General features: G+C 39.3%; 1 protein-coding gene across 3 annotated transcripts in view; it reads right to left on the bottom strand.

Annotated features, from left to right (window-relative positions):
• Positions 1–1,604: 1,604 nt before the first annotated feature.
• TMEM135 (transmembrane protein 135) overlaps positions 1,605–22,864 on the bottom strand; it is a 396,582-nt gene continuing 375,322 nt past the window's right edge. For 2 of the 3 annotated variants that reach the window (XM_026651656.1, XM_026651654.2), the window contains 7 exons: positions 21,688–21,757; positions 14,517–14,684; positions 13,459–13,522; positions 11,498–11,574; positions 7,447–7,545; positions 6,199–6,266; positions 1,605–4,008 (listed from right to left, as the gene is read on the bottom strand). In XM_026651656.1, the coding sequence (XP_026507441.1) occupies positions 3,876–4,008; positions 6,199–6,266; positions 7,447–7,545; positions 11,498–11,574; positions 13,459–13,522; positions 14,517–14,684; positions 21,688–21,757 (679 nt within the window). In that variant the 3' untranslated portion in view covers positions 1,605–3,875. The remainder of the gene's footprint in view (positions 4,009–6,198; positions 6,267–7,446; positions 7,546–11,497; positions 11,575–13,458; positions 13,523–14,516; positions 14,685–21,687; positions 21,758–22,864) is intronic. The other variant, XM_026651655.1, reaches the window with a different exon arrangement.

The raw sequence follows: 22,864 nt of genomic DNA, 5'->3' as shown, positions 1-22,864 counted from the left end.
CTCCAGAAATCGACGCTAGCCCCGGTACATGGATGCACACCGCCGAATTAATGTGCTTAGTGTGGCTGCATACAATCGAATTTATACAATCTGTTTCCCAAATTCGAATTATCTAAATTCGGATTAATCCCGTAGTGTAGACATACCCATATAAAGGGGTGGAAGAGAACAGAGGGAGAGAGGACCCATCATGAAGAATCCCCTAGCTACCACCTAAGCTGGAACAAGAGCTGTACCAGGGGAAACAATTGTGCCCAGGCCTGGAAGGTGTCCAGTCTGAGAAAAAACTTACTGAAGCATCTCTGAGGGTGAGATTATCTGTATTCAGTTTGATTAGGCATAGATTTGCGCATTTTATTTTATTTTGCTTGGTGATTTACTTTGTTCTGTCTTTACTACTTGGAACCACTTAAATCTTACTTTCTGTATTTAATAAAATCACTTTCTACTTAGTAATTAACTCAGAGTATGTATTAATACCTGGGGGAGCAAACAACTGTGCATCTCTCTATCAGTGTTATAGAGGGCGAACAATTTATGAGTTTGCCCTGCATAAGCTTTATGCAGGGTAAAATGGATTTATCTGGGTTTAGACCCCATTGGGAGTTGGGCATCTGAGTGCTAAAGACAAGCACACTTCTGTGAGCTGTTTTCAGGGAAACTTGCAGCTTTGGGGCAAGTTATTCAGACCCTGGGTCTGTGTTGGAGCAGATGGGAGTGTCTGGCTCAGCAAGACAGGGTGCTGGAGTCCTGAGCTGGCAGGGAAAACAGAAGCAGGGGTAGTCTTGGTACATTGGATGGCAGCTCCCAAGGGGGTTTCTGTGAACCAACCCGTCACACTGCCATGCTGCCCCTTATGAATGGGAAAGGCTCCCTGATAAAATTCAAACAGCCACAGCCTTATCCTCCTTCAAATCTCTTCATAAGACTCACCTGTGCCATGCTGCCAGGGATAGATACGTGGCAGGCTTATTCCTTCCTACAAAATTCCTACAATACATGTAACTAACAAAGCTGTGTCAATTCTATTCTTATTTTCTCTGCAGTGGCAATGTAACTGTCATCATAGGATTCCTCTCTCCTCTAAATCCAAGTAGTGATCATCACTCAGCCTGATCCTCAGCCTTCCCTGAAACAAGTGGGATTCTATAAAAACTGTGCAATGCAATGTTGTATAGTTAAGCAAGCAAAAATCAGGAAATGCAAAGGTAATGAATGGCTGCAACCTTAACTCTGCCACTTTGCATGTATTACGATACATTCTTTAAAGTCAAAGTCATATTGCCTTAGATATTGAAATGCATATGTGCTGAGTTAATGCTGTGTTTTCAGCCTTGTCTTTTGCATTGCCTGACTATAGCACTTAATGTAATGTTAAGGCTGAACATTTAACAGCTTATTGCATTTATTATATGGAGCATCACTGCGTATATTCATGTGCCACTTTTATACAAAATATTTTAAAATAAAAAATATTAGCAAAGTCCTGTCTTTTGGTTTATATTGTAAATTGTTGCAGGTTAAATCTACAAAGCTTAGTCATATGAAGAATTCATTCACCACCACTGGATTTCCTTCAGGATTTTTACTAACAAAAGTGAACAGAAAATTACAATTTTTTCAAGAAGCAAATATATTACTGTCAGGGAGGAAAACATTAGGACTAAGAATGCTTTCCCCTCCACCCATCCTACAAGTACTTGACTCCAATAAAAATAATAATTTAAGGTTTAAAATGTTTTATTTTTACATTACATGACAGCCATTAAAAACAAGGACTATGAATGTAGGAAACAAGAAGACATGGACCGAACCGGTATCTAGATATTGAGACGCAGTACTCGGCTGTTTTAACTCAAATACAGAGACCTATCACCGTTTTCATTCCAACAAAGAAAATCAAAGCTAAGCTACTTGTAAAAGATTTTGATAAGTCTGAGACTGGCACAATCACTCTACTAAATCCTGATAGTCTAGTACATCAGTTCTAAAATGTTACCCAAAACATCTAGCATTCAGACTTCAGAAGGTCATGTGTTTTAGAAATGCTAATGGAAAAACAGTCCTTCCAACATTCCCTCTACAATTCTGCCAGAGCCCAGTTGATTTTTTTTTTATTTTTGAACAATTTTAGTTTACCATTACAAGCAAATAAGATATTGCACACAAACCTAGCTTGCAAAATTTTACTCACCCACTCAACTTGGGCCATGTATGTTGTTTTCACAAGGGATCATAAGTAGCTGATGATCATCATTGTTATGGTAAAGGATGAACAGGTAGGTTTTGTGCATGGGCTGGTACATTTTCATGACAATTTTGTTAAGTCTGATGTAAATGTTAGCATATATGGCATTGTGAAATTAAACAAATGGGTGCTGAAATGTGTTAAGACTGGGACAGAATTACTGTTATGACATAGTTCTATTAAGTAGTTATTTTATTATGTGCGGCAAAAGCTTCCAGCAAATAAACCAGATTTTTTTAAAAAATACATACATCCTTACTTCCCATACACAGGCATTTGTCACATTTCCATTGTCTGCTCTTTTTAGTCGAATGCAAGTAAAGCTCATATTTTCCCTGAAAAGCTAGGAGACTCTGATCATAATTCAGCCATGGCTGCCCTGAACCGCCTATAAACAACAGAAGTAGTAAAAGAATTAGCATGTCAAGATTTCACTTTAGAACACAAAGGTGAAGTGTCGTTTGTGAAAATATGCAGAGAAAGAAAAGTGGATTTTGAGCAGATATATTATATTAAGTACCATATTAAACTTCATGGAATTGTCTATAGTCACGACTGTCTGCTATATCAAGGGGAAGGCATTCTTTATTGATTAACAGGAACAACTGAATATGAAGAAACATGAATCAATGTGTCAAATAAAACTGTTTTGCTACGATGGTGAACTTTAGGAGTTTGGTCCCTTTTGAAGGCCATTGGAATTGCAATTTAGTACTGATGCTTAAATCAAGTAGATTTCATCTAAACTGATACGTGTCAAGTCTTTTTTGTAAAACTGATTTAATTGTAGTGTGTGTGTTTGTATTTTAACCTGTCTACTGTTTGGACTACCCTCTCAAAAGCTCAACCATTGCATTCCTCCCTCTCATTGTCTTGTCATGTTCCCTTTGGCAAATATTAACTTCCACACACTGCTGTTTCTTAAGAAGAACAAGTCACTGACACCTGGCTCTTTACATTTCCTTTGTTCATGGTCTACATTAATGGAATGACGGCTCTGGAGTATGATTTATGGGCTAACCAGCACTCTTTTGGTGCTGGGCTGGCTGTTTTTGTAGCCATAGCTGGGTAGAAATAGCCTAGTCTTGAATAAAAAGTGGCTACTGGTTATTTTTAAAATTTTCAGTGATAGACTGGTGGATTTTTAAAAACACACATTTGAAATTCAGGGGACATTTCTCACCAGACTGTAGCAGTTTTAAGATAAGGTAAAACTTTGGACCTAAACCATCTAATTTTGGAAATATCATTAGTTTTACGAAGAAATTTTCTACTGGAATGAGCTAAAGAAATTTTGAAAATGTTATTTTAAAGTATATTTATGTCATAGGTGTATTTTAATTCTCTTTTCTATAGATATATTACTCATTGATTTAATTCAGTCAAGAATCTACCATATTGTCAATCAACTACAATGATCCAGAAACAGTTTCTGGCTATGGAAAGGGCTTAATTATTAAGCCACATCTTCCTACAAAGCTTCAGTATTTCTGATTGGTAAAAAGCATTTCTTATTGAAATAATACTGAAGTGGAGCACAAGTCCTCTTCCATCTATTTGACTGTTAAGTTAATTAACTCTTCAGGACAAAATGATCATATTTAATCACAAGAGAAAGTATCATTTTTCAAGACAGCTCAATTGGTAGCTCCGGTGGTACAGAAGTATATCTTGGGTCAAGCTTAGGTATGAAATTCTTGAAGTTCTTAGATGCTTCAGTACCAAATACATCTAATACTCGTCTATTCATGACAGCAAACCTGAAATAGAAAAGACTCATGATAAAATGAACACTTTTTCCATTTAATAATAAATAAAATTATTTTAAAGTTATTCTATGTTGTAATGATGAAATATTGCCCATATCTTTGAAATATGGGCTTGAACCTGCACTTCTTATGCAGGCAAAATACCTGTTTAAGTCAATTAAGGGTATGTCTTCACTACTGGCCGGATCGGCGGGCAGCGATGGATCCAGCGGGGATCGATTTATTGCTTCTAGTCTAGACACGATAAATCGATCCCTGAACGCTCTCCCGTCGACTCCTATACTCCAGCTCGGCGAGAGGCGCAGGCAGAGTTGACGGGGGAGTGGCAGCAGTCGACTCACCATAGTAAAGACACCACGGTAAGTTGATCTAAGTACGTCGACTTTAGCTACATTATTCACATAGCTGAAGTTGCATAACTTAGCTCAATCCCCACCCCCCCACCCCGAGTGTAGACCAGGCCTAAGAGTTTAGTCAAGCAGAATAAGAATTGTAGGATATGATCTTAAGTTTGCAATCAGATCTTTAAAAAACTTTAACTGCATTTGGATTTCATTGATTAAATTTTTCAACAAGCTGGGTGCTAAAAGCTTTTACAAACAGAAAGCAAGTAGGGCAGACACACGAGAGAGGTAATCATAAATAGTACATAAAATGAGGACTCAACTATCGTCTTATGTTCTTAGAGAATTGCAAGCTTTTCATTTTGGACAACACGGGTGCCTTTTTATGTTTGAACAATACAAATGCTTATGAAGTGAATCACCTAGCATGTGATTTGTGTTTTATTTAATACATTTTACTATTTCTACCAGGAAAAAAAAAAAAGCCATTTTCTTGTCCCCAGGATGAGCAAAAGCACAGTTCTGTCTACATGTCTCCTGAGTTCCCCTCACAAATTTTAGTGGCTTCACAACAACATTTTCTTATTTTTTAAGATGTATTCCCTCCCCTGTTGCTGTGAAAGACTCACACAAGCAATAGGAGAAAATGACTGTCTACACAGCAGAAGAGTCAAATGGATTATACACAAAGTGGTATCAAAACACAAAACAAAGTGAAAAACATGCAGCTTTCTCCCTGTAATCTCTTTCAGTTACAGTAAGCTTAGGGCAAAATAATTCAGGAAGAAGTGTGATTTTCAAATTGACATATTGGCCTTTTGTGCCATTTTGCACATTATCAAGTTATCCCCGTTCAGTTTGGTTCTGTTTGGAGAACTATGAGCTTCCATAATTCTTCCCATTTTGGTAAGTCTGCCTTTAGATTGCTTGTCAAGTGATTCATCTTGTGCTGCGTTCTGCTGCATTGTCAGTTTATCTTTTAGTTCACGTATAAACAATAAATCAATTTCAGACAAAAAAATCAATTTTAAAAAGAATATTTTTGATTTCCAGTGCAAATACAGAATAAAACAGGATTCAGCTGGACATAGAATCTAAAAAAGTTTATGATTATAACTGGTCAAAAATTTTAATAAGAAACATACCTTCCAACAAAAAATATGGTCTTTTTTCAGAAAAGGAGCTTTTTGTGAAAAATTGTCAAAATCTTCAAAGTTTTCAAGTTTTTGTGAGAATTCTTAATATGTCTATAAATTTTTGTATTCGTATGTTTACCAAAATTGCGTTTGAAATCACTGTAAAACATTATGATGTCTGGGGATGATTTCAAACGTGATTTTTGGAAATCTGCACTTTTGGTAAATGACAATGTTTGACAACTTTGAGCATGATTTTGATTTTAAAAAGATGAAATTACAGGGATAATTTCCTGAAAAACAGATGATGGATCAATTTCAAACCCTGCAAAACAGAATTAGGTCTTAAATTCTGAAACTGCAAAACTGTTTTTCAACCAAGATGCTCTCCAAAGATCCCAGTTAAACTGCCTCATGTTTAACTAGATACTCACTTTAGAATAACATTTTAAAATTTCTGTAGAATATGAAACTAGGTTCTCTCACAAATTTTGGATCCAAAAGTTTTTGAAGTGCTTAATAAGTAACAGTCACATTCATATAATTTTGACATATATTCACTACCAATTTTACCTAATACCTCATATAACACAGACTTCTCAAAGAAGTCTTTGACAGCAAGTGAATTAAAGAACAAAGTACCTGTGTCTAGCTAAAATGAAATTTGCTACTAAGCATTTCCAGCCACTTCAGTTACTTACCTGCCTTTTGTCAGTCGTAATAGGAATTTCCAGTAAGAAGGTCTCAGGGTCTGAACTTCCATCACAGCCTACAATCAGAATATTGATCATAATTTCTCCCATTAAGTAATTAAAACACTGTCAGATATAGATACTAAGAAAATGAAAGTGACCTACCTGCAATTCTTACTCTCTAATGATATATAGTCACAAGAGAGCCATACTCTTGGGTCTGTGCTAAGTGCAAATGGCTAGTGAGAGAACCATAGCTAAAGTCTCTGACCATCAGATCACAGCAGGGTAGCATGTCTGTTCCCCTACATGAAGCCCTGGTCACCTGAGATGCCTCAATCCCCTTAGATGTAAAGAAAATATACCACTTTATGGGGATGCTTTGCGGGTGACTAGAGTTGTTTTGGTTAAGCACCAGTGAATAAGAATTGAAGGTAAGTAACTTGATTTATTCTAAAGGAATGGTGTAGAAAACAGATTCTCACTCCTGGAGAATAAAAAGCTCCGGAAATGCATTCAGCCTGAACAACAGAAGTAGGGATGGCAGATTCTGACAGCAGCATTCAGCTGCAGGATGCAGTAGCAGAAAGTGGCAGGCGACTTGGTCAACACGGCCAGGGCCTTTGCAATAGACGTGGGAGGTAGATTCCACCAGCACAGCCAGGGCCAGACTGGAGAAGGCAAGGAAAGAGAGGTGGAGTAAACCATGAAGGAAGAGGTGGTTTTGAGGCACTATAGAAAGGTGGTGAAGGAGTAGGTGATTCAGGAGAGGAGACGACTGCAGCTTGCTTCAAGTTGTAAAACTGGAGGTTTCTTTGTTAGTTTCTCTTGATTTTTCAGATATACAGTTGCAGTTAAAGTGGATTGAGTGTGAAATTTGCCAATCCAGCAGTACATTGTGGTTGAACATTAAGACTTACTGTCTGTCTCCTGGAGCAAAATACTAAGTGAGGTGAAGTCTCTGTCAATCAGTGCATTTTTAATCATCTTGGGTTAATACATCTTGAGATTTTTTTCCCATAGAAGTCAAAATCTGCTTATGATTCTCGCATTACATTACAGGATAAACAGTCATGGACAGAATAAATTATCTTCCCACTGTAACAGTACAAAATCAGTGTGGCAGATGCAGGAATAGCGGCTAGATTTCACTAACTCCTGCTTTATTATGGAATCTCCATTTCAACACATTGTTTTAATCAAAATTTGAAATAAGTTGAAGGAATTTTGCTTTTTATTTGAAGGCAAAATACTTACCGCCTGAAAGCAGATTGCTGTGGAAATGGCATAGATGATGCTGTCTGCATGAGGAAAATAGGGAACCTTTCCTGCTTCAATGCCTTTGAAGTACATGGTCTAAAAAACAAACAAAACGCATGCTGAGTAAATCATACCAAAGGCAAATAGTATGGACTTTGTCATTAGTTATGGTCCCATTCCTGAAGTCCCCTGCCAAATTTGTGACAGCTACTGAAATTCATGTGACTTTTTCTTATGCAAGAGCTGTGACCTGCAAGCTCATGGGCATTCTGTAATTTACTTATGGACTTTTCACACTGGAGTGAAGTATACATTCAGTGCATGGCAAGACTTACTAAAGGGTTTCCCAACATTGTTGGCTGCAGACTAGCTTCAGGAGGAGGGCAGAAAAGAGAAGCAGTGGAGGTAAGGAAAGCTCTGTGAACTCAGATCCATCCCACACTTTACATCTCTGGGCAAAGCAGTCTATTTTCTCTCCTTGCTTTTGCAACGATTCCTGATGCAGCTAGCCATGGGAACAACTCCCCTGTTCCTGTGGCATGCAGCTCACTTGTGCCCAATGGAAACACCAGCAGATTTCCATTCCCCTGCACCCAACAAGCAGCATGCAGCCTTGCAGAGAATGAGGGAATGTAATGGGAGAGCCACAAAACAAGGGGAAAGAGAGCAAAAATAAATTTAAATAAAATAACTGGAAAGCTTTGTAAGAGAGAAAATAAAAATCTTGATGAGCAGGAAGAAAGAATAAAGACAAAAAGAATAAAGGCAGACACTATAAAGAGCATGGAGAGAAAAGCATAGGGACAGCGATCACTCTGTACCAGGGGTTGGTATGAGGGACTCCGATCACTCCGAAGGAGGCTGCAAACAAACCAAGGTTGGGAACCAGTGACAATGTAAATAGATGCGTAGTTTGTCAGTGCATTGCTCTTTATAAGCCTACCATTAACATAGCTTTTTCCATCTTCAAAGCTATTTGAACATTAACTAGTCTTTAAATACCTCTACGAGGAAAGTCAAGGAACACCACTGTGACACTCTGTACCTCAAAATAGCACTCTGGAACCCCCATATTCACCACTGTCATATTATTATGAGATTTTTGTACAAAGTCTGCCTTGTGAGGTATCATTTAAGAAGTCTTGATCTGCTGAACGTTAATATCCTATTGAGGTGTATGTGCTGTCATTGTATGTGAAGTTATAAAGAATTGCTGTGTGTGTGTTACTGAAATTCGTTGTGAAGTGGGGAATACCCAGCTAACATTTCATTAGCAACAAAGGAGCAACTATCATTGCCCAGACAGGCATTGATGGCCCATCAAGAAGAATCCAGTCTTCCAGAGGCTCTTTAGGGAGGGCACATTCGCAATTAGGACTGCCTGACCCCACATCACAGCAAGGATCTTTCTAGTAGCTGGAAGAAAGTATAAAAGAGGTACAGTGACATCATCACTTGACCTCTCTCCTCCCCCATATCAACACCTGGAAGATCATCTGGAAGACACAGACTTTGAACTGGGGAGATTGGTCCCAGACTAGGAAGGGAATCTAGCCTGTGTATTGACAACTGTGAGCTGCCCACAACATCTATTAAGTTGAAAGACTGCTTGATTCAAATCTTGCTTAGTCTGTAGAATTTAGACTGCGAGTTTATTCTTATTTCTTATGTAACCAAATTTGATCTCTACGCCTGCTACTTGTAATCACTTAAAATCTACCTTTCTGTAGTTAATAAATCTGTTTTATATTTTACCTAAAACGGTGTGCTCTTGGTTGAAGTGCTTGGGGAATCTGAGCTCAGATTACAAAGACTGGTGTGTATCCATTTTTTTATGATGAAGTGGCAAACTAATTAATGAGCTTGCACTTTGTAGGAGAGTCTTGAGATGGTATATTTCTGGGGTGCAAGGCTGAAAGCTGGGGTGATTGTGCCTCTCTCTGTATGATTCATGAGTGGCTCAGGGAGCATTCATGCAATTTAGTTGGGTGTGGGGTTCCACATTCTGATGGCTGAGTGATCACAGCACCTAGAGGGGTTTGCTGCTTGGTTCTAACACAGCATTGTGAGAGACAGCCCAGGCTGGAGAGTTAAGGGGGCACAGTAGTCCCACAGTTCCAGGTTGTACCCCGGGAATCCTGTCACACCCACATTACAAATGTGACTATTGTGGCAGATGGTTGAAATGACTTGTCCAAGTCAACAAAAGAAGTGTAAATGCTGAGATTAGAATGCAGAGGCTCCTGGATCCTATTAAACAGCACTATGTTAACGAGCACTAGGGAACTTTTCATGTGCACTGGCAAGGTCTATTTGGAGCAATTAGTGTGCAACACATTAGTGCGCTTTATTAATCTTCCCCCTCCCCCCACAGTGTGTATTACCTCACCTGTAGATAAGCCTTCTGGTTCCTGAGTGCCTAAGGCACTTTTGAAAATGGGATTCTGGCTCCTAAATCACCTAGATGCTTTTAAAAATGTTACCCCAAATGTCTATATGACATTGCACAGCATGGATTTGTTTATTTTAAAGGGGTATTTTAGATCTTGGAGAGTACAGGAGGTAAACTCTATGATACATGCTTCTTTTTAAAAAGAACAAAGCCAAACAAAGCAGTAACTAGTCAAATACAATGGATATTTTGCTACCCTTAAACAACTCGAAATCACATACTTTCTTTTTGAGCAAACATTTAAAGTTTATTTTCTTGAACACAGCTTGACCTTCCAAGCAGCACACGCCTCTTTGGTCAGTTACCCTTGGCTTGTATAATATGGTAAAAGAAGTAAAAACTGAAATAAACCCATGCAGTATTTTTCTTATTTCACTGCAGCCACAATGTCTCGGAGAAAAGGCCAGAGAAAACCATCAGCAATACAGCATAACATTTTATTTATTATAATGGAGCCCTGAAGTACGTAGAACTAATACAACAGGGATAACTCTATGGGATTGAGTTGTGTTGACATATTATGTAAACCACCTTCAGAATTTGAGTGTGGACTGTAAGGAACATGTAGGACCGTGCTACATGTTTCTCTTTGTTTCACATTTCATCTTATTCTTCACATTTTTCTCTCTCTTTTCTTTAAAGCAAATTCATAGCTGGCAAAGGAGCTGGATTAACAGTGTTAGAGATTGGAGTCCTGGAGGCCAGTGGAAGGAAGTGGCAATGGTTCAGGGTCTAGGCATAATGGGCAGGCGCTGTCAGTTTATCCCAGTGGGGCTGCTAGGGGAAGAGCCATGAATAACTCATGATTTCATAGAAAAATCACAGTGAAACTTAACAAGACTCCAAACAGTGATCTCCCCTTTTTTATCCCAACTCACACATTCATAAACTGTGAATATAAATGTGGTTGTATGAACAATCCCTGAGTTGTTGTTTGCATAAGCAGTCACTCTTCATTTTTACTTTTTCCCAGGCTAACATAATTTTAATAGCTCATAGAAGTAAAACAGAATGGACTTTCAGACCTCAAAAAAAATGCAATGTAACTGGTGGTCACTTTCCAGGTTAGAATTTGATCAATTAAAGCGAACAGGAAAGCAATTTCAGCTGCATGCTAAAACCAAAACTATTTTGAGTTACCATAATTCATAATTTAGACTAATGCCAAAATCAGGGAACAGAGGCAGGAAGTCAGCTGTAGGTTTTGGCAATAAATCTGAAGGGAAGGACTAGTTCTGATTTATGTTTTTGGTGGAAATTGACAAAATGCACATTCTTGGAACTTACAGATTTGAAATTCTGCAAAAGTGACGCAGCAGGGGGCTACCAAAAAGGAAATTAGGGGGACATGAGGGGGGAAATATGTGCAGATAAATGGACAAACTATTAGACTTAGTTCTGGAAAGGAGGGAGATGAAGGAAATGAGACCGCAGGACTTAGCCATCACTTGGGCACATGTCTGGTATAATAGAGCATCGTTGTACAATCTCACATTACATTTGCACTTTTGGCCAATGCTTGTAACATTTGTTTTCTTCCTCTGCCCTGTTACAACGGCTAAGAAGAAACACACTGGAACTAGCAGTGTACCTTACCTCCACTAGTTTGGAAGCTAGGTACATGGAGATAGTAGTGCTTTTGTAAAACATCATAGAAACTCCTGCCAGGGATCCTGCAACAGTTAGAAAACAAAATTATTGGTAAGAGCCTCAACTATTTCCTTGCTATTGCTCAACACAGTTCTGACATTACACAAACTTGTGACTCTCTCTATTAGCATCTATTATAACCAATGTTCAGTGATATTTCTGTGCTGCATAGGAAAGGGTCTTTTATGCTTTTTAGAAAGGACAGACCCATGTAATTTTGACACTGGGAGCCAAATCTTTAGCCCCGTGACTAGCTCCCTGGCCCCAGACCTCCCCGCCCTGCCCCAATTGGTCTAGAGGATCCCTACAGCAGTGGATGTTGACCTGTCTCTACACACCCACATCCCTGCTGCACAGGGAGCAGCACTGTGCATCATGCAGACTGTGCACACTTCATACATACTCACTTTCCACCCCATCACTGCACAGTGGAACTGGACCAGTTCTACTGCCCAGGGACTTTCTTTGGCTCCAGCAGGCGGGCCAGGTTCTGTCCCTCTTTTTAAATGAACATGCTAATGTATACAGAGCAACTTCTATTAGAAACTGGGAAAGATCAAAATAAAAAAGACAACCTTACTCTTGTGCCAAGTACAAGTATTGCCCTTGATGCTAAACACAAACAATGTAAGTATAAGTTATAAAAGGAAACCTCAGAACAAAAGTTTTGCATTTACATTAAACCACCTAAATGCTGATTTTCATTTCAACACAAGTTTCACATTTACTTTCCTGTTCTCAAAGCACTTCGAAATTCCAGAACAGGAATTCGGGACAAACTTCCAAATACATGCTCTCCAGTAATATTTCACAGTATATGGTGCTTTTCATCCCTAAGTATCCTAAGGCGCTTTACAAATGATGGGGTAAATGCTGTTCTGTGTTGTGTGCATACGCTGTGGGGAGAAGAGCACGCACATGAAGTCTAAGTTGAAGTGTCGGAGTAAGGAAGGATACTGGTCTCTTGAGTGCTACGTTGGGGAACTGGTTAATGTGGCATCAGCACACCATGGTTCCAAGGGTTAGCCTGCTGGACTCCTGGGCTCATGTGCAGATGATGGAATGTACTGCACAAACAAAAAGGGTTACATTCTACCTATGTGCTGTCCTATGTGTGCTATCAAGATGGCCCGATGACCTCCTTTTCCTCCTGCAATGCAGCTCCTAAAGTGTAAAGTCAGGATTTTGCTCTCTATGGGTAGGTTTACATTGCAAGCAAAGGTGTGCTTGTAGCATGGGCAGGTATATCATGCCAGCTGTAAGCTGCCTAGCATGGATAAAAACATTAGTACAAACATGGTGGCACAGGCTTCAGCATGGGCTAGCTGCTATCCTACAAACCCTGCAGGGGCCTTGGGTACGTGCTCGGGTTGTTTGCGTGCGCGCGCACACACACACACACACACACACACACACACTCTGTGTGTGTGTGTGTGTGTGTGTGTGTGTCAAAAACTAGCCTACCTGTCAAAATGCCTGTGGGGTCACTTGTGGTCACTCCTGTGGACAATCTATGCACAGCACATTGTACAAGGGGAGTGGGAAATTTGGTTAAAGATACTGGGGACAAGCCCCTATTCTTACAAAGTGTCATGCAATCTTTAATGGCCACACAGGGAACAGAGCACCTTGGATTTTAAAGGCTTCCTTCATTAGATCTCCTGGGACTCAGGTTATGTCCTTTAGAAGGAAGAAAGTCTGTTTCATACACACACACACACCCCATAAGGATTTGAACCTGTGGTTCCAGTAAGTCTAGATGTTTTAAGAGCTGCTGCTAGAGACTCAGCCATTCCCTCTGGCTAAGCAACAGTAGCATGTTTATATTTATGCATTTAATCCAAGATTTTAAATCTAAAGACAATATTACTGAGTTGGGCACTATCCACGTCTTCTCATGGACTTACCCGCTATAAGAGCATGAAGTTCATCATCCAGGTTTCGTACCCAGCGCAGGAAGCAACTAGTACCCTGTATTTGTGGGGGAAATACAATAGCCTCAGTTTGTGCTTTATTTAAAATGTTATTAGTTTGGTTACATCACAGTATAACCCAATAATAATTCATAAATATCTACATAAGATATTCATTAAGGATCAACAACCACCTCATTGACAATTGTCCCTACTGCTACTATACCCATTTATAAGGCACCCATCACCGGAGTTCCTGGGTGCACTTAATGTATTTTATATTAAGATCAAACAAAATTTTCTCAACATTCGGGAGCATATACTGTGTGATCAATCAAACTAACCTTAAACTTACTCTGAAGGGAGAGGGGAAAATCCACCTGCTGTCTGATCACTGTCCACATATTTGTAGCAGCTTAATTTGCTGATCGATCTCCCCCCCCCCCCCCCCCCCAGCTGTGAGGAACAAGAATAGCCAAAGAGGATGGGAGGGGTAGAGGAGGGTGACTTTGGTTGATCTCCACAAGGGCCAGAACACACCCCCAATTCCTCATGTGTCCAACCAACAGGCCCACGATGTTTTGATAAATCCCAGTAACTTAAAGAGCAACTTCAAAATTTTGCAAATAGCTAAAAGTCCTAATGGAATTGCAGTGTTGTTGTTGCCATGTTGGTTCCAGAATACGAGAGACAAGGTGGGTGGGAGCCGCGATTGGCCGAACCTGCGGACGCGGCAGGTAAACAAACCGGCCTGGCCCACCAGGGTGTTTACCCTGGCGAGCCGCGTGCCAAAGGTTGCAGATCCCTGATCTAGCCTTACCTCCTATACAGACCAGGCCATTAACTTTTGAGCACTCGTGGGGAGAATGGCAGAGTAGATCCTGAGCTTCAGCATTGGCTTGACATTTATGATTTGATTACAGCTAGACTTTGTTATGGGCCGAGGGTCTGTACAATGTCAGAATGTTTAAGTAAAGATGGGGGCTTTTTTTTGTTATTTTCGAAATCAACATAAATAAATTATACTAAGTTTTCAATGTTTTTACACTTACTTTGTATATACTGACAAAAGATCCCAGAAAAGCTCCAAGCTGGAAGTTTTCCTTGTTATAGAATAGAGAAAGCAGCCGGGAAGGTTTTGTAAACAGATGCCTGAACGCTGATGGGATTCGAAGGCAACACTGGATCAGGTAACCAACACTAAACATTCTAATGAAGCCCTGGAGGAAAAGTTAAGAAACAGCAACTTAAAAAGAACCCAAAAACCATGAGCTACATGAGTGCACTAGTAGCTTATTTTTGAAATGCAGGATTTTAAAAGCCCACTTTGTTGACATTATTTGAAATGTACCCTCCCTTCTTGGAACTTGAAACTAGCTTTTTGAACTTCCCTGTAAAATAACTCAGGAAATAGAATCCTAGACTGACTGCCTTTCTTTTAATTTAAATGGATACTTAAAAGGCCTCAAAGGACACACACTATCTCTACTCCAAAATTCTGTTCCTTGAAACAGTCCTGATGGCTTAATTTCCAGATTATTCTCTCTCCGCCTTCAACCACAATTGGGTATGGAAAGGAAAGCAATGTGGTGAAGAAAATACGCCACATACTCAAACATCTGGAAGAAGTGCTGAGGGAGGGAAAAAGCCCATAACAAAACAAAGTCCTTTCAGAAAATGTGTGAATTAGACAGTGACACTGACTCCTTGGCACATGCCCATGTTCTCTCAACAAACAACCGACCTGGAGGCTTTGCAAAGTCTGCTGTGAAGAAAGTGCAAACCCAGAAGAGATCATGTGCAGAACTGTTAAAAAAGATAAACTCAGGCTCATACGAAATTTTTCCTACTGCTCCACCCTGAAAGGCTGGTATGTCTCAGAGTTTGTTTTGTAAAGTGCCATAACTCAGATTGGGTTGGTTCTTTTGTTCTAAAATCATTTCTTTTTCTGTTTCTTGTAATTTTCTCAAAAGCTTCTTATGCTTATTCTTAGCCCACAGGTGATCATCTCTGAAAAGTCTGAAGAAATCTATCTGCTCATTTAAAAAAAAATCATCCAAGTGTGAGGGAAAAAAGCTTCAGCCTTTAGGAAAATTATTGAGAGGCCTCTTTTCTTTTTCTTTTAACAGTTTGATAATTTAAGAACAGTTTATTTTAAAGCATAAATCTAGGTATTTATCTCTCTCTCTCCAAATAGCAGAAAATGCTTTTTTGGTTCGAAGACATTTCATTTGAAAGTATCTGAACATCATGTGCTGAGCCCTGGTAGTACATTCTTACTGAATTAAGCAGGCCTTTGAGTGGGATGTTCCAAATGTTCAAGGTTTCTGTTATTTGTTTGTAAAATCATTGGGCAGAGGACTGGAATTAGCAATCTGTCCAATTCAGAAATTAAAAATCTGTGCATCATACAGGACATTTTAATCCCTCATAAAGAGTCCCAAAGCTATATTCTGGTTAATCATTCAGCAACACCCATTTCTTGCAACAATAATATTCCATAACTTGTTACTTGTGAAACTGTTTATGAAACAAAGTAAGTGGGGGACAACAGTTAAATAACAATGTTTGGAAGCGGACGGACAGTATTAGTGCATTCTGTTGCTAGTGAAGAGGCAGGAACCAGATGCATGAAATAGCTCCTATGTCTCCTTGCATTTGGCTTTAAAAGCTAAGTAAATTATATCCTATGGGCACTTTTATCTCATATTTTCTAAATAGTTTATATAACTGTGAGGTATGATCATATAACAAAAACCTCTATTTCAAAGTTTATGGGCAAGGCAGAATTAAATTTACTCCATGAAACTTAATTCTGAATTTTCTGACTTCTGTGTAATTAAAATGTCAAATTTAAGATGAATTTAGATTATGTAAAATTACGGGAAGTTTTACAATAGTCACAAGCATAGGATAGATGGACTAGAACATGACATTGTATTATGCTGTTCCAATCTGCAAACTCTAGCACATGAGTAACTCATGAACAATCCCACTGAGATGTGTAGGTTTGCAGGATCAGGTCCTTAGTTCTCATGTGCAACAAACAGTAGCAAGACATATAAATACTGAATCTTTATAATTAGTTCAGTGAGCAATCAGGAGACAATTTTACAAATAGTTTATAGCTGATTTGCATTACCTGTAGTCACACAAAAAATTCTGTTTTGTAAATTACAAGCTCATCAATTATAACTTTTATTCTCCACAGAAAGATATCAGATCACAGGCAAATGAGTGGGGGAAAAGAAAAATATAAACAATACACAAAAGAGAGAAATTAATATGCATTGAAATCTCGATATTAACCCTTTCCTTAAGAACCGTCTATGTTGCAGAAATTTTATGATTTGGATACGAAGAGCCAGAAATAGCAGTGCAATTAAATTACACATCTGCAAAAATCATCTAAGGAGTTCAATTTTTTAAAAAGATTCTTTGAAAATATCTTGATAGTATTAAAACTCAATTCCAGAAATGTATATATTCAAAACAGAGTTCAGTAATATACCAGAAGTCAGATAAATTGTAGCAATGAATCCAAACAGTATTAAATCTATCCATTTTATTTATAAATGTGCTTTCAAATTAAATGTAGAATCATTTACAAATTGAACTGTTCAGTATAGTATCCCACATCTCTTGAAACAATAATGAAATAAAATAAAATAAAATAAATAATAATTAAACAGATTGTAACCACTGGAGTATTCTCCTAATTTCCTTCTAGTCACCACAATTATGAGGTAAACTGTACTGCTCATCTGCTGTTATCATCAGCATTGGCACAGAGAAACTGAAGTTCATCATTTTAGATACGCACTGCTGGCTAACATATATCTTCTTTTAAATTACCCGCTGGAATCAAGTGGATCAAAGGAGAAAGGGAAGGATCTTCAAACGCCTTTGTTGGGCTAGACAAACCTTCACAGAAGTCTACAGAGTCAAGACACCCAGATTATTTCAAATTCTAAGTGAAGTTTATGAAAATGAGGTGATCCACTAGCCAGCTATCAAAGATAAAGATAAAAGGCTACTGCAGGTTATACTAGCTGGCTAATATGTGTCTAAATATGGAGCAGGAAAGAAAAAAAGAGAATATGATGGTAATATATGCATGACTATGATAATAGGAAGACAAGATGTTCAATGGTAAGGGAAAATATAATACAGAGGAAAACTTTTGGCTGTAAGTAGTTCATCAGAACTATCTCGTATTAAAAAATCAATTCAAGAACAGAATTACAAAAACATGCTAGAATTCTGCCAGTAGAGAGCTATTTCTGATCCTTTCCAGAAATGACCTTTGGAGGAGCTCAAGACTAAAAATCAGAAAACTAGCCATACTTAAAAACCTACAGACCGGCTGGGGTGCTCGGCTCGTGGGGGTGCTCCCAGCCCCCTGCCCTGAGCGGCTCATGGCAGGGGGCTGGAAGGGATATGCCCTGTTCCACCCCCTTCCCCAAGGTCCCGTCCCTATCTCTTCTCTGCCTCCTCTACGGAGCAGGGAGCATGCTGCCGCTCAGCTCTGCTCCGCTCCGCTCCCCCTCGCAAGGGCCATCAGCTGATCAGTGCAGGGAGGGGGGGGAGGAGGGGCAGGAAAGCACCACGCTGGGGGAAGAAGCAGGGGAGTGGGGAAGCTTGGCTGCGGCAGGACCAAGCTTCTGCCTCCTGCCCCCGCAGGGGAGAGCAGTGGCGGGGGGGCTGAGTGGGGCTGGGGGCCGGGACCTCGGCAGTGTGCCACTCAAAATTGGCTTGCGTGCCGTGTTTGGCACGCGTGCCGTAGGTTGCCGACCCCTGAGCTAGGTGGATGAGATACTCTGCTATTTCTTTGTTGCTTTTCCCTCTCATCATGCTTTGCATTGGAGTAACCTCTTCTTCAGCATCCATTAACACTGCTCCTGGGGTAGGACAAAGTGGGTGCTATGGAGTCACCAGCCCTTACTGGCCTGAGGAACTCGTAACCTGAACTCAGATTCAGTGCACTGAGTTACAGATATACAGTAGTGCTAACCCAATTTCCAGTTCATCCTTATATTTTAATACATATCACACCCACCATTCAGACCAATGGGAACTTCAGTCACATATGAAGTACTTTATTCTTTGAGGGTGTCAACAAACATGGACAAGGATGATCTAGAGAATATAATGCACTTGGACTTTCAGAAAGGCTTTGACAAGGTCTCACAACAAAAGCTCTTAAGCAAAGGAAGCAGTCATGGGATAAGAGGGAAGGTCCTCTCATGGATCAATAACTAGTTAAAAGATAGGAAACAAAGGGTTGGAATAAATAGTCAGTTTTCACAGTGGAGGCAAATAGCAGGGTCTCCCAAGGATCTGTAATGGGACCAGTGCTGTTTAACATAGGCATAAATGATCTGGAAAAAGGGATAAATAGTGAGGTGGAAAAGTTTGTAGATGATACAAAATTATACAAGATAGTTAAGTCCAAAGCTGAGTTACAAAGGGATCTCACAAAATTGAGTGACTGGACAACACAATGGCAGATTCAATTCAGTGTTGGTAAGTGCAAAGTAGTGCCCACTGGAAAACAATCTCAACTATACATACAAAATGATGGGGTCTAAATTAGCTGTTACCACTCAAGAAAGAGATCTTGGCATCATCACGGATAGTTCTCGGAAAATATCTGCTCAAACTAAAAGAATGTTAGGAACCATTAGGAAAGGGATAGATAATAAGACAGAAAATGTCATAATGCCATATATAAATCCGTGGTACACCCACACCTTGAACTCTGCATACAGTTCTGGTTGCATCACCTCAAAAAAGCTATATTAGAATTGGAAACAATAGAGAGAAGGGCAACAAAAATGATTAGCGATACGGAACAGCTCCCACGAGGAGAGATTAAAAAGACTGGGACTGCTCAGCTTGGAAAAGAGATAACTAAGGAGGGATGTGATAAAGGTTTATACAATAATGAATTGTGTGAGAAAGTGACTAGGGAAGGGTTATTTACCCCTTCACATAACACAAGAACCAGGGGTCAACCGATGAAATTAAGAGGCAGCAAATTTAAAATAAACATAAGGAAGTACTTCACACAATGCACAGTCAACCTGTGGAACTCATTGCCAGGGATGTTGTGAAGGCCAAAAGTATAACTGGGTTCAAAAAAAAATCAGATAAATTCATGTAGATTAGGTCCATCAATGGCTAATAGCCAAGATGGTTAGGGATGCAACCCCATGCTCTGAGTGTCCCCCAACCTCTGATTGCCAGAAGCTGGGACTGGATGACAGGGGACGGATCACTTGATAAATTGCCCTGTTCTGTTCACTCCCTCTGAAGCATCTGACATGGGCCACTGTTGGAAGCAGGACACTGGACTAAATGGACCATTGGTTTGACCCGTATGGCCATTCTTATGTTCTTATGTTTGTTAAGCTAAATAAATTGAGCTCCTTGAGTCTATCACTGTAAGGCAGGTTTTCTAATCCTTTAATCATTCTCCTGGGTCTTCTCTGAACCCTCTATAATTTATCAACATCCTTCTTGAATTGTTGACACTAGAACTGGGCACCGTATTCCAGCAGCAGTCACACCAATGCCAAATACAGAGGTAAAATAACTTCTCTACTTCTACTCAAGATTCCTCTGTTTATGCATCCAAAGATCACATTAGCCCTTTTGGCCACAGCATTACACTGGGAATTCATGTTCAGCTGATTATCCACCCTGACTCCCAAAACTTTTTCAGAGTCACTGCTTCCCACATCCTGTAAGTATGGCCCTACATCCTTTGTTCCTAGATGTATACATTTATATTTAACTATGAAGGTGTGCAATAGTTAATCATATGTTGTCTTAACTTAGGCCCTGATCATACGAACACTTATGCACATGCTAACGTTACTACTATGTTAAGTCCAATTGAAGACATGGAATTTTATAGAATTTATATATTAGGCACACAATTTTGAAAATTCTGGCTAAAATAATAAAAAAACAGGTGCTGAGTTGTTCTCTCTTTTCTTATCCCAAGGGGGGGGGGGGGGGGGGGGTAGAGGTCTTTTCTGTTAGTTATTCTAGTTGTGTTGTTTTTATCTTTAGTCACTTTATCTTTAGTAAAAAAAAAAGTTACAATTATCCTGAATATTTTGTAAATATTTTATTACACATTTCCAGATCTATTCAGCAAAACACTTCACGTCCCACTGACTTCAATGGAACTTCAGCACATACTTAAATACTTTGTTGAATCAGAGGCTAACACTGTCACTAAGTTTGCTGAAATATTTCATAGTTCAAAAAAGCAGTAACAAAATAATATTGAATAAGACACTGAGCTGTATAAATATAAGAAAATAACTATTGTACTATACCTCCTCTAAAGCTTTATCTTAATGTAGCGAGCCTTGCCATTAAAAAACCAAAAGAGAGAAATTCCAACAGAATGCACTATTTTTAATAGGGGAAAAAAGCATTTTAAAGATAAAATATAGCAGAAGCATCCGGAAAAGCTAAACTGCCTAGCAATCAATTTTTGCTTCTCCATAAATAAAAAATGTAGATTATTAAAAGATCAAGATCTGCTGAAGTTTCACCCAAAACTAAGACCATGTAGCAGGTGGTCCCATCTGTGCCAATCTTCTCCACACAGTACTCCCCTGAAAAAATGCACTGTCCATATTATGGAGGAGGCTAATTCATGCCACTGGACATAGACAGCTCTCTCTGTCTGCAGCAACTGTGGACAATCTCCCATTACCCCTCAAAATAAATTAATAGACTAGCAAGTCCAAAATCAAACACCACTGTGCCAGACATGCACAGCTGTATGTGTGCCACTGCTGATCTGTCTGCCCAGCACAGCACATTCCAGGTGCTTTATTTAGGATGGAGCTGGAAATGGGATCAGTTACGAAGGTCTCGTAATTAAACAAGTTTATTTTTTGCTGATCCATTTTTTTCCATTCACTTTAGGTTCTCAGATTATTGTAACTGTATTTCCAAGAAAAAAGAAAGAACGAAAAAGAAAGAAAGGAAGAATCTTGCTCAGAAGATGGTTTTCACAAACTTATAACTGACTCTTTTTATAATGAAAAAGCATGACCAACAACAGACTTCAGAGGCTAAGATATATGGAATCTGCATTTGCCGATTGTAACTTACATATTCTTTTTCTGTACTAAACTTTAGACATTTTCACCAGTCTCTGTGAGTGTTTACAAAAAATGCAAGATTCATACTTACTTTAATGCAATATGAGATGCAATTATCTTCATAATGTTTACAGCATCTATGTCTTGGACCATGTTTGCATCTGCAAAAGAAATAACGAAATCCATATTAACCAGAAGTTGGTTTTACTGTAATCTACTAGAGATTTTGCAAACTTTCTCTTGCTAAAAATGTATACAATAGTCTCTTGCTATTTCCCCATTATTTATTTTGCATGTCACCTTTAGACACAGTCCTACATGACATTCTCATAAGCAAACTAGGGAAATGCAGTCTAGATGAAATTACTATTGGGGGGGTGCACACCATGTTGAAAGCTTGTACTCATAGAGTAGTTATCAACAGTTCGCTGTCAAACTGGGAGGGCATATCTAATGGGGTCCCATCGGGGTCAGTCTGGGTCTGGTACTAGTTAATATTTTCATTAATGATTTGGTAATGGAGAGAAAAGTATGCTTATACATTTGAAGATGACGCCAAGCTGGGAGAGATTGCAAGCACTTTGGAGGACAGGATTGGAATTCAAAACAACTTGACAAATTGGAAAATTGGTCTGAAATCAACAAGATGAAATTCAAATAAGACAAGTGCAAAGTACTACACTCAGGAAGGAAAAAATTAAGTGCAAAACTAAAATTGGTGAATAACTGACTAGGGTGATAGTAATGCTGAAAAGAATCTGGGAGTTATAATGTATCACAAACTGACTATGAATCTACAATGTGACGCAGTTGAAAAAAGGGCTAATATCAATCTGGAGTGTATTAACAGGACTACTGTATGTAAGACGGGGGGGGTAATGGTCCCACTCTTCTCGGCATTGATAAGGCCTCAGCTGGAGTATTGTGTTCAGTTCTGAGCACCACACTTTAGGAAATATGTGGACAAATTGGAGAGAGTCCAGAGAAGAGCAACAGAAATGATAAAAGGTTTAGAAAACCTGACCTATGAGGAAAGGTTAAAAAACTGGGTATCTTTAGTCTTGAGAACAGAAACCTGGGGGGGTACCTGATAACAGTTTTCACATATGTTAAGGGCTGTTATAAAGAGGATGGGGATCAATTGTTCTTCACGTCCACTGAAGGTAACACAAGAAGCAATGGGCTTAATCTGTACCTATTGGGTTCCGGGAAGTGGGCGGGCAAAACCCCGCCCACTGCTGAAGGACCCCCTCCCAGCCTAAGGGGAG

Source organism: Terrapene carolina, unplaced genomic scaffold (genome assembly GCF_002925995.2).
Source record: "Terrapene carolina triunguis isolate 2854851 unplaced genomic scaffold, T_m_triunguis-2.0 Scaffold97, whole genome shotgun sequence".
Lineage (NCBI taxonomy): Eukaryota > Metazoa > Chordata > Testudines > Emydidae > Terrapene > Terrapene triunguis.
This window is presented reverse-complemented; position numbering and strand designations above follow the sequence as displayed.